The 12721-nt window shown below is 44.5% G+C and overlaps 1 protein-coding gene across 1 annotated transcript in view; it reads right to left on the bottom strand.

Annotated features, from left to right (window-relative positions):
* Positions 1 to 213: 213 nt before the first annotated feature.
* Positions 214 to 12721, bottom strand: part of P4HTM (prolyl 4-hydroxylase, transmembrane) — a 30289-nt gene continuing 17781 nt past the window's right edge. Inside the window, exons 4-9 of the mRNA XM_072129191.1 lie at positions 9588 to 9684; positions 8241 to 8403; positions 6788 to 6973; positions 6512 to 6602; positions 3941 to 4064; positions 214 to 3328 (exon numbers count right to left, since the gene is read on the bottom strand). Of these exons, the coding sequence (XP_071985292.1) occupies positions 3111 to 3328; positions 3941 to 4064; positions 6512 to 6602; positions 6788 to 6973; positions 8241 to 8403; positions 9588 to 9684 (879 nt within the window). The 3' untranslated portion in view covers positions 214 to 3110. The remainder of the gene's footprint in view (positions 3329 to 3940; positions 4065 to 6511; positions 6603 to 6787; positions 6974 to 8240; positions 8404 to 9587; positions 9685 to 12721) is intronic.

The following is a 12721-nucleotide window of genomic DNA, read 5'->3' on the forward strand; positions in this document are numbered from 1 at the left end:
TCTTCTGTTCTATGGCACTCCTCTTTGCTAAGGGGTCATAAAGAATCTTCTCTTTCATTTGTGGTCCAGTTCCGTGCTGCTTTTGCCATATTAAACATAAGAATCTCATCTTTCAGATGACACCAGGCTTGTGGTCCTATGTGCTACAGAACTGTAGACACACGCTGTGTATTCTTTGCTGCAGTGTCCATGTACAATAAAGCTGGCAGGACGCACACAGGTATAAATAAAGTTTACTTCTTTTTTTTTTCAATAATTTAAGAAGTGCAACAAACAACATTGTAAACTAAGGAAACATCTACATAAAGTGAAAACGTGCAAATAAATAACGCGTGGGATCGCTCGTACGATGGCCGTCCTGACCCGCGGCGTGTAAACAGTGAAACGCAGTCATCCCACGCGCTTCAGACATGGAGCGTCACACAGACACGACGATACAATGACAACACGCATGTAAACGGAAGAAGAGACCTGACAACGCTTCTCCTCACAGATCAGCTGATAGTCGGCCATCACACATCACTCTTAAAGGGTCACCCATTTTGCCCGTTCTTTGGTGTCGATTCCTTGGTCAGGTGACTTCAGGACAGAATATGTTGATAAAAAAAGACTGAGAATGTCTGATATGTTCTGACTCGTCAGCAGACTGGCCCCTAATGCCTACGGCTATCCTAAAAGGGTTCCCCGGGTCATTATTATTATTATTATAACGAATCCTTCATATGTAGTTTTTTTTTTTTTTTTTTTAATTATAAGTCCAAAATTCTGCGCTCATCCACTTCCACTAGGGGGAGCTCCGGAGCTCACTGTATACAGTTTACACATTAAACTCAATCGTACAGGGAGCTCCCCCTAGTGATAGCAGAAAGTAGTGGCAATTCAATACATAAAAGGAGTGAACTGCACTTCATTGTTTTCGTAAAGGCGCACAACACTTTATTTTTTAGGTGCAGTCTGGACCGTGTGACATCTTTGAGCAGGTCAAAAAGAAAGTCTCAAACTAGAAAATAGGCCTGATTATTCAACCTTTTTTTTTTAAAACTCTTTGGGACTGAACTGATGAGGTGGGAGTCTGTGTGTTTACAGGGGGATTTAGAGCTCAGTTTTCTGAATGTTCCCTTTAAATACATAAATATATGCAGGACGCATCTACTAACTCCACTACTAGTGGTATTTGGGAGTCCCAAAAAGTTTCAGAAGTTTGAATATTGCTATGAGTGATTCAGCGCAGAATATTGGACATGATTGATAACTCACATCATTATATCCCATAATCCACTGCATTGTATCTGGAGACAATGTATCACTTTATAGCTGGAGGACCTCCTCCGAGGAACCCGGATCATTCACAGTGTACAATCCTATTCTCATCCTTGCATGATCAGGGCAGGCAACGCCTTCCACGGACGGCCGGGTATCGCCACATCCGCCGCTGCTAGTGAAAGGGATTGCCGTTACGTTGCGACTTCCAAGCTGCCACAATGCCATAGACACAATGGGGCAGATTTACTTACCCGGTCCATTCGCAATCCAGCGGCGCGTTCTCTGCGGTGGATTCGGGTCTTCCGGTGATTCACTAAGGCAGTTCTTCCGACGTTTTTTAAAAAAAAAAATGGGTCGGTTTTTCCGAATCCTTCCGGTTTTCATGCAGCCACGCCCCCTTATTTCCATCGCGTGCATGCCGGCGCCGATGCGACACAATCCGATCGCGTGCACCAAAATCCCGGGGCAATTCAGGGAAAATCAGCGATATTCGGAAATATTCGGGTAACACGTCGGGAAACTGCGAATCGGGCCCTTAGTAAATGACCCCCAAAATATCAATCCTATCGCTGTGCTGTGGTCGTGCCATTGTGTAGGTCGCAACGCGGTGATACCCTGTGGTCACTGCCCAAAAAGATCCACTCTGTATCCCTGACCTTATTGGAACATTTTAAAGCTACAGAATTTGTAAAAATGATATATTTAGAGGAATAAATAGGAGTTTCTGAGAAGGTGGATGAGATTCCATCCCCATCACCCGTTTCCTGATAAACTGAAACTTCGCATCTACATTAATTGTGGAAGGACCTACCCTGATGGTAAGTGGGAAAACCCCTTTAAAATGGTCCGTTGTCTCTTTGGTGCATATGATATTAAAGCCCTGCTACCCACACACACAGATATGATGGATAAGGAAGATCACTTTTCATAAGGGGCTTACCTATTGGTGCATATGTATGGAAACAGGAGCCTGGTGCACCCTTCATAATGTAGTTTTTAACATTTTGGTACTGGTGCGTTAGGTTAAAAATTCTATATTTTTACATAATTCTGTATAAGTCAGAGCTCCAGATTCGGTGCATAGTTAAATAAATTCTGCCTGCCGCCACTAGGGGGAGCTTTTAGCATTCTGTGTATACATAATGCACACTAATAAAGCAGTGAGCTCCCCCTAGTGGTGGCTGTAGGAAGAAGAACTTTATGACTGAACCATAAGCTTTGTGTGTGTTGACCGGCTGTGATGAATAATCATTAATATCTGTGACTAGTAATGAAGATGGCGCCAGGTTTTTCTATGTTATCAGTAAATCTATAATAATAATCACCGAGTTGATGATAAATCCCGATCTACATCGATATCCGCACTGTACGGATGTGAGCATTGATGTGGATCAGGATTTATATCTGTATCTATGTTCTAATACTTCTGTCCCTTTGAGCACAGAACTGGAAGTGTTGTCATAGGGACATGCTCCCACCAGGAGCCTCAGCCTTGTACTATCTTCACCTTCTCTCGTCCTTGTCCGCACTCCACAATTTTGCCAGATATGTCATATTTTTGTGACGATACGATTGGTAATTTTTGGCTGGACTTGTGGACCCAATGATGTAACTCAATGCCGGTGGCTCTGGCTCAGTGTGACCCATCAGTCGCGGCGCTGTCTGACAGCACGGTGCCCGTCTGTACCCCCTGTATACCATCCACCGACGCCTCCCTTGGCCCGGATGACAGCCTTATTGTATCCTCGCAGGAAGTGGAACAAGAAGGACGGGGCGTGTAAATGACGGGGGCAAGCGATGGCCGCACTCCGCCCCCTGCGTCTACCACAAGCCACGCGACTCTCCTCTTATAAATCCACGTGGATGTCCTTGTATGACTTGTCCACTGTCCACTCCTTCTGGCTTTCCTGGTCATCTTTGGCATATCGCGCCATCTCCTGCTGGAACCACAGCTGCCGCGCCTTGTTGGGGTCCACGTTGATCCAGTTGTTGGCGATCCATTTGGTTCCCTCGGTCACGAGACATCCGCCGTGGAGAGCAAACTCATCCAGGTCCCCCACCCAGCCTGAGGGAGGAAGGAGAAGGACAAAATCAAGACTGGATGGGAAAGGGCATTATTAAAGGGGCATTATTAAAGGGGCGCTCGGCATTATTAATGCCTGCTCCAGGAAGAGCAGAACCCTAAGGCCCCTTTCACATGATCCATATCCGGTCTCTATAGACGTCTTTGGCGCTTGGGCGCGGTACAGTGAGCACCGTATATGAGGAAATAGTTAGGAAATGCCCAATCTTTTCCTGTACGTAGGACACCACACGTTGCGATTCTCGCCCGGTTCCGGCCCGGGCACTGCACCTATTGTGTGAAAAGGGCCCGAGGCTTAAAGTACATGAATGAGCTCAGTCTGTGAATCTTGTGGCCAGATTTTACAGAATCCTTGTTCCGACACATATATGATGCAAGGAATCCCTGCTTACCAGCAGTACGGTGCTGGTTTTGGAATGTTTTTCGGCATCTCATGTGTGAAATCCTCTAAGATGATCAGACTGAGGGCGTTCATGTGTTTTAGTGCTAAGCTGAGTCCTATCTATGAGAACAATATGGAGTCTGACAAAAGCCTCAAGATGCAAATAGTCGCCACATCCTGAACTCCCGTGAATGTAACCGATCCCCACGTACCTTTGCCATCGGACAAGTAATTGTACCAGAAGACGGCTGTCCCTTGCCGGGGCTTGATCCGCAGGTTCCCCTTGTCGCAATGTTTCCGCGTGTCTCTCAGATCAATGTCGTTCTGGATTAAAGACTGCAAGGAAAATCACACAAAAGATCCAATATGACACGGAGATGACAGAACTCTGTATTCTGTGCGTCTGCGCCGTGAGCCGAGACTTGGTAAACTTAAACGGGTCCCTTAACCCCTTAAGGACGGAGGGTTTTTCGGCTAAATTCTCGCTCTCCAACTTCAAAAATCCATAACTTTTTCATTTTTCCGTGTACAGACCTGTGTGAGGGCTTATTTTGTGCGTAACAAATTTTACTTTCCCGTAATGTTATTTATTTTAACATGCCGTGTACTGCGAAGCTGAAAAAAAATTCCAAATGTGGAAAAATTGAAAAAAAAACCGCACGTTCACGTGGGCTCAGTTTTTACGACTTTCACTCTTCGCTCCAAATAACACGCCTACTTTATTCTTTGGTTCGGTGCGATCGCGGTGATACCAAATTTATATAGGTTTTATTGTGTTTTAATACATTTTCAAAAATTAAACGAATGTGTACAAAAAAGAAAAAAAAATTTTTGCCATCTTCTGACGCTAATAACTTTTTCATACTTTGGCGCATGGAAATGTGTGAGGGGTCATTTTTTGCGAAATGAGGCGACGTTTTCATTGCTACCATTTTGAGGTCTGTGCGACATTTTGATCATTTTTTATTTCATTTTTTATGTTATGTAAAAAGGTGTAAAAGTCGCATTTCGGACATTTGGGCGCCATTTCCCGCCTCGGAGGTCACCGCCGGCCGTAACCGTTTTTATATTTTGATAGATCGGACATTTTGGGACGCGGCGATACCTAATATGTCTGTGATTTTTACTGTTTGTTATGTTTTATATCCGTTCTAGGGAAAGGGGGGTGATTTGAACTTTTAATATTTTATTAATTTTTTTTATTTTTTAAACTTTTTTTTTTTCTTTTTTTTTTCACTATTTTTTAGACCATCTAGGGTACATTAACCCTAGATGATCAGATCGCTCCTACCATATACTGCAATACTACAGTATTGCAATATATGGCGTTTTTGCAGGTCATACATTACAATGAGCCACTGGCTCATTGTAACGAACCTGCATAAACCATGTAGCCTCGTGTCAAAAGAAGACCCGAGGCTACCATGGTAACCGATCGCCGCCCCCCGATGACGTTCGGGGGCGTGGCGATCGAAAAAAAGATGGCGGCGTCTTTTAAACGCCGCCCGCGACTTTGCGGGCGGCGTTTAGAGGGTTAATAGCCGCGATCGGTGCAAGCACCGACCGCGGTTATTAGCGGTGGGGGTTTTGTGCAAAATGCAAAAACCCCCACCTCTGTATGAAGAGGACTCAGCCCGTGAGCCCTCTTCATACATCCCTTATACCTCTGCGCCGTAGAGCTACGGCGCAGAGCGTTAAGGGGTTAAAGACCCGTTAGGTTGATTTGGGATCCTAAACCAACTACAGGTCCTTATGGGCCTGTGGTTTTGGTTCCCAAATTGACATTTTTGAAGTTTTTAAAAGGAAAAAAATAAACTTAAATATGCAGACGCCTCATCTTGTGATAAACCCAGCTTCATTGCGCATGCTGTAATGCATCGGCTTCACTGCGCATGCTGTAATGCACCGGCATCACCGTGCATGCTGTAATGCATCGGCTTCACTGCACATGCTGTAATGCACCGGCATCACCGCACATGCTGTAATGCACCGGCCTCACCGCGCATGCTGTAATGCACCGGCATCACCTCGCATGCTGTAATGCATCGGCATCACCGCACATGCTGTAATGCTCCGGCCTCACCGCGCATGCTGTAATACTCCGGCCTCACCGCGCATGCTGTAATGCTCCGGCTTCACCGTGCATGCTGTAATGCTCCGGCTTCACTGTGCATGCTGTAATGCTCCGGCTTCACCGCGCATGCTGTAATGCTCCGGCTTCACCGCGCATGCTGTAATGCTCCGGCTTCACCGCGCATGCTGTAATGCTCCGGCTTCACCGCGCATGCTGTAATGCTCCGGCTTCACCGCGCATGCTGTAATGCTCCGGCTTCACCACGCATGCTCTAATCCACCTGCTTCACAGCGCATGCTTTGTACCTATGGCTCTTGTGCAGTGAATGTTCCAGAACCTGCAGGTGCCGGGGTACAGTACGATTTGGGACACCAAACCATATGGACCTATGGGTGGATTAGTGTTCCAAATCGCCTTAACAGGTTCCCTTTTAAAGCGGATTTCCCCCTTTGTTTGAATAACCTATGAATAGGCCCGATCATTAACATCAGATCAGTGGGGGGACAACACTCAGGACCCCTAGTGATCACAAGATTCTTGCGCTGGTAAATTATCTCCGTTTCTTGTCACCCCATAAATCGTAAGAATTGGGGACGTATAGACATGGGCCTTTACTGGGGTCATATCTCAACCCAAGGACACAGATTACCATCCATTGTCTGGTCATACACGTAGGATACAATGTCACCCTTCTATATGTAGGACTCACCAGCTCTTCATATGTCCGGTTATCTGCGATGGGAAATGTGGTCTCTCCTCCCCCGGTGACATTGTTCAGATAGAAAAGGACTGTGACGTACCTAAGAAGAAAGTACAGGTGACAAAACTCAGATGTTGTATGTAGTATGTGTCTGTATCCAACAGGGGGCGGTATAGTCATGTCCTCTGTTGCGCCTCTGACAATCTGATCTGTATAATCTATACACAGACCCCGCAGTATATGAGGATAGACACCTAAATATGAGGGAGGCCGAGGGTCTCTTACCGACAGGAAGTCTCAAATGCAGCACTTTCATTGGTTGTTAGCTTGGTGTGGGCGCAGGCCGTCTCGGGAAACACTGGCCCGCTGTCCATGTGGGCGTGGTAATGGCCGCCGGCGTTGTACCGCACCACCTGTAAGGGCTCGCTGTTCTCCACCACATCTGGGGGCAAACGGGTTAATCTGATGACTCTGAAAGGGAATTTACCAAAAAAAAAAGTTATTCGATTTACTGTGCAACGAAGGTAGGGTTTCAGTTTTCAGAATGGTTTGGTCATTCATGAATCAGAAGGATCAGGATGAGCAGAGATGTAGGTGTCGTTAGCGACTATATCTGCGGTGATCACAAGAATGTGGGGTCCCCCAAGTGCCCCATGTACATAGAACGGTGGTGGGAGTCTGTTCTGGAGTTCTGTCCTCCAGAAGGGGGTGTAGAGAGGACATGGACACTTATGGACCCTCTGGATTGTGGGGTCCCCGAGAGCCTCATGTGAACGTTCTCCACTCCATTCACTTCTATGAGGATTGGAGAGATAACACCCAAGGGGTGAATGAGGCGCACATGGGGGTCTTGTGGACCCCAGTAGTCAGATCAGACATTAATAATAAGTTATCAATGGAAACACCACTATCAACTGTGCAATACCAGCCACAGCCACACGTGGTGCTGTTTCCTTAGCTTTTTGTGGTCTGATGTTTTTAGGGGGCAGAACATGTCCAATATTTGGGGTCCCCAGTAAGCGGAAGTTTCTTACCATGGTCCTTATCCATGTACAGTGTGTGTGAGCCCGGCCCTAATAAATCACTGCCTCGTATTAATTAGGACGGACTAATGAAGGTAAACACAGGGGGGGCGGGGAGGGGGGGCTGCTGATTTGAGGCTGTTTGCTGATAATTACAGGCCGGAGGATTCTCATTTCCTCTCTGTCCCTCAATTAACACTACATTAGGCTCAGTAAATAAACTCCCTGAGTGGATTATGGAGATGAGAGATTGCACCAGATCTGCCCCAGCGAACAGGTCAGGCCTAGAGGAGACCGTATGCACAGAGCCGAAGAGGGGTCTCCTGGTATCCCCTAAAATAAAGGATATACATCCCTTATCCAGAGTGATGAGACCCCCACAATCAGGAGAAGGGGGGCCACACAGACTTCTTAGAAGTAATGTCTGACTTATTCACTTCCACGTGGAGCTACATGAGGGGCTTTATTCACGTAGGGACTCGCAATCCCCTGCCCTCCAAGCCTTAGGGGCATCTTTCATTGGAAATCCCCTTTAACAGTGGCACACGCATCGCTTAGGGCACCTTGTGTACCCACATAACACTGTATTATGGATAATGTGGCCCGATGTGTAGGGGTACACTGCCCAGAACACCTCCCATGCACGTGCATGGGGCTCCGGAGATCACTTGTGCCCAAATGTACATAGTCCAGGACCTGGTGTCCTATGTACCCACCTCTGGCGTATGGACCTCAGCACCTGGTGGGCGCCCTCTCCCTGGTAGAGCCACGTGTGCTGACTGTTTCGCACCAGGTCGTTCAGGGTGATCTCCCGATTTCCCAGGTATTTGTGGAAGTCCCTGAGGTTCAGCTTCTTGAACTCCTCCAGACTGAGGACACCTAGGAGACAAGGAGCGGGCACCATGAGACGCTGGCCCGCCGCGGCGTCCCCACTCCTACATGAACCCAATCACAAGTATGGCGGATGTCTGGAGCTGCTCCGTGGATCGGCAGGTGATTAATCCGCTGCATTTCTATAGTTCACAGCTATGCAGAGGGCTGGGGGGCGGCTCCATCACCCAAAATGGGGCAACACTGCCCTACAAAACTGGGGCTCTGCTATAGGATTCTAGTAACTAAAGTCCAATTAATATTTGGGGTCTGTACCAAGGTCTGACTCATTTACCGGGTCTGGATTGGTTTCTAATCTGCAGTCGGGTTAATTATAGGGGGTCTCATTACATCCAGAATTCCAGTCTGGGGTCTATTTAATTTGAAAGGTTCTGTTCTGGGTTCTGAATTAATTGGAGGGGTTTGGTTGGGGGTCTTACTTGATTCATTTTAAGACTCTGATCTAATTTAGATGATCTGATCTGGATTCATTTTGGGGCTTTGATGTGAGGTCTGATTCATCTTAAGGGGGTCTCGTCTGGGGATAGAATTACATTTGGGGGTCACATAGGTTTTAAACTATTAAAGGTTAGATTAATTTTAGGGGAGTGGCCTAAATTCTGCTAAATATTAGGGCTTTGGGGGTCTGGGCACAGAATTAATTTTGAAATCTGAATTTAAATCGGCTTATTCAGACTAATAGACGTCTGTTCTGGGGTTTGAGCCATTTTTCGGGTCTGGTCTGGGGTCAGAAAAGCTTTTTTACCTGTACTTCTTATGAGGACCCCCCTATAGTGTGATGACCGTCTGTGCCCCCCTTATTTCCTCCAGGCCATAAGAGAAGGCAGCGGACACTCATGCTCCTGCATAGGTAGGTACCAGCTCCCTGCGGACCCCCGGCGCTGCCCCCGCGACTCATCAGATATTTCTAGGACATTTTTATAGTTATTCCTATTATTTTAGGTCACTGAGAAAAGAATTAGGAAAATAAATGGTTAACCTAGTTCTAGAAACTGGGACGTACTAATAAGTGACCCTGTATTTTCCCTTCTAGTATCCACTACATGGTGGAAATTCTATCCTAATCCTATTCCAAGCACTCCGGGGATGACGTCCATTAAGACACAACAGGGAGAACGCAGCCCTATAAACACAGCGGCCGGGCCCCGACGTGACTAATGGGCGCCGCTCACCATTTCCATCTGGGTCGGCTTTAACAGCTGTATACATCTCCCGAATGTTCTCCGGTGTCATCCACCGGCCGTTCCCCAGGCGGGAATGGGTTAATACCTGCAAAAGAAAAAATATATATATAATAATAATCCAAGTAATAGCAAACCTTAAATGTGACGGACTAACTGCAATGCATCCACAAGTCATCCAGTATAAAGTCCAGCAACACCCAAGAGGAGAGGAAGCAGCTCAGGCCTCATCTATAAATACTCTGCGTCCAGATGGTACAGAGACCCCCGGGCATCAATACCAAACTACACAGAGGATCATAATATATGTATGGAGAGAGGAGAGGGGAGGTCTATCTCATATATCTCATATCCATCTGTCTCCTATCTATCTATCTCATATCTATCTATCTATCTCATATCTATCTATCTCTCTCTTTCTCCTATCTATCTATCTATCTATCTATCTATCTATATCCTATCTATCTATCTATCTCATATCTATCTATCTATCTCATATCTATCTCTCTCATATCTATCTATCTATCTCCTATCTATCTATCTATCTATCTCCTATCTATCTATCTATCTCATATCTATCTATCTATCTATCTCATATCTATCTATCTATCTATCTATCTATCTATCTATCTCCTATCTATCTATCTATCTCATATCTATCTATCTCATATCTATCTATCTATCTATCTATCTATCTATCTCATATCTATCTATCTATCTATCTCATATCTATCTCCTATCTATCTCCTATCTATCTATCTTATATCTATCTATCTCATATCTATCTATCTATCTATCTCATATCTATCTCCTATCTATCTCCTATCTATCTATCTCCTATCTATCTATCTATCTATCTCATATCTATCTATCTATCTACCTATCTCATATCTATCTATCTCATATCTATCTATCTATCTATCTATCTCATATCTATCTATCTATCTATCTCATACCTATCTATCTATCTATCTATCTCCTATCTATCTCCTATCTATCTCCTATCTATCTATCTATCTATCTATCTCCTATCTATCTCCTATCTATCTATCTATCTATCTATCTCATATCTATCCATCTATCTATCCATCTATCTATCTATCTATCTCATATCTATCCATCTATCTATCTATCTATCTATCTCATACCTATCTATCTATCTATCTATCTATCTATCTATCTATCTATCTATCTATCTCATACCTATCTATCTATCTATCTATCTATCTATCTATCTATCTATCTCCTATCTATCTCCTATCTATCTCCTATCTATCTATCTATCTATCTATCTATCTATCTATCTATCTCATATCTATCCATCTATCTATCTATCTCGTATCTAGACGAAAAAAAATCCACAGCAGCACAATGTAAAAAAAACCCTAAAAAAAGGGGGGGGTGCAAAGGCTCTATAGTCCTGGTAAAAGACTTACTCATATAGAAATCCAAATAACAGAGGCAGCACTCCAGATATTAAGTGAAAAATTGGAAGGGTTTATTCCAAAACCGGCGACGTTTCGGTGTTTATCACCTTTTTCAAGCTTGAAAAAGGTGATAAACACCGAAACGTCGCCGGTTTTGGAATAAACCCTTCCAATTTTTCACTTAATATCTGGAGTGCTGCCTCTGTTATTTGGATTTCTATCTATCTCATATCTATCTATCTATCTATCTATCTATCTATCTCATATCTATCTATCTATCTCCTATCTATCTATCTATCTATCTCATATCTATCTATCTATCTATCTATCTCATATCTATCTATCTATCTCATATCTATCTATCTATCTCCTATCTATCTATCTATCTCATATCTATCTATCTATCTATCTATCTATCTATCTATCTCCTATCTAGCTATCTATCTCATATCTATCTATCTATCTATCTCATATCTATCTATCTCCTATCTATCTATCTATCTATCTATCTATCTATCTATCCATCTGTCTCACATCTTTCTATCTATTATACTGACTATCCGATGCTGTGATTTATTCCTGAATGATCAGATGGATGTAGATGTAGATATACAGAGAGCTCCAGATAAAGTGGCGCCTTACCAGGACCTCTCTCATCTATCTATAACCCGGGCCATAAAAGTGCAGATGAATGAGGAGAATATTGTGTGATGTGGGCAGAGACCTGGGAGATGATTTCCTCTGGAGTAGTGTCTGCGGGCGCCGCTGTTTACATGGAGAGCGGCAGCGCGGGCGCAGGGTCTGTTCTGTCACATTGTATAAATACGGCCGTACATTACGGTTTTTATGAGGGTGCGGGCGGAACAAGAGCGATGAGCGAAGGAGAAGCTTCTAGAAGATCTTCTGTACTGTCTGATGTCTACAGACGTCTACATATTAACCCTATCCATACCCTGACCTAAGCACATGTGTTTTACCCATTGAGGGGTCACTAACTCTTTACCCCTTTACTTGTGGAGATTTGGAGTTTATTGTATAAATTTTCACAGTTTTTAAAATCTCTGCTTGCTGCCAATGAATACATCCTCCAGACCTATCTCTTCCATCAGCAGTATCACTTGTATCCAGTGCAGAGAGCCCAGACTGATACATTGTAGCAAAATGTTACAATATGGGAAGATCTTTGTGTAACGGTTTGTCCTGCTGAGGATTGATGCTTCTATTCACTGACAACCGGCAGAGGTAGTTACAATATGTGCAGAAAACCTAAACCTAGAAATCTATTTAATCCTCCAGGGTTTTTGGGCTTGGAAATAAGGGGGCAGTGTATTTTCCATGTAGAGACATGGTCTAGATGAGCAGAGAGCTGCTTCATGTCACCATCTCCTGCTACATAACCTGTGACAGCTCGGATCCCGGGTGGGGGATGGGCATGTGTGCATGGAAATGTCTAATGTACATATAATAGACTGATCCAGCATCTGTAGGGTCAGCAATCTTACTAGAGACCCTATTAACACACAAAGTAAGTTGTTAGTAGCAGCAGGACTGTGAAATATACAGGCTTCCAACTGAATACTATATCAGTCACTTGTAGACCAGCAGATGTGGAGCAGCTTAGAGAACAGCAGTGTTAGGACACACCCCAGTGCACTTGGCGAAGCTACAATCCATTATTACAAATCCATGTATCACAAT

Source organism: Engystomops pustulosus, chromosome 10 (assembly GCF_040894005.1).
Source record: "Engystomops pustulosus chromosome 10, aEngPut4.maternal, whole genome shotgun sequence".
Taxonomy (NCBI): Eukaryota; Metazoa; Chordata; class Amphibia; order Anura; family Leptodactylidae; genus Engystomops; species Engystomops pustulosus.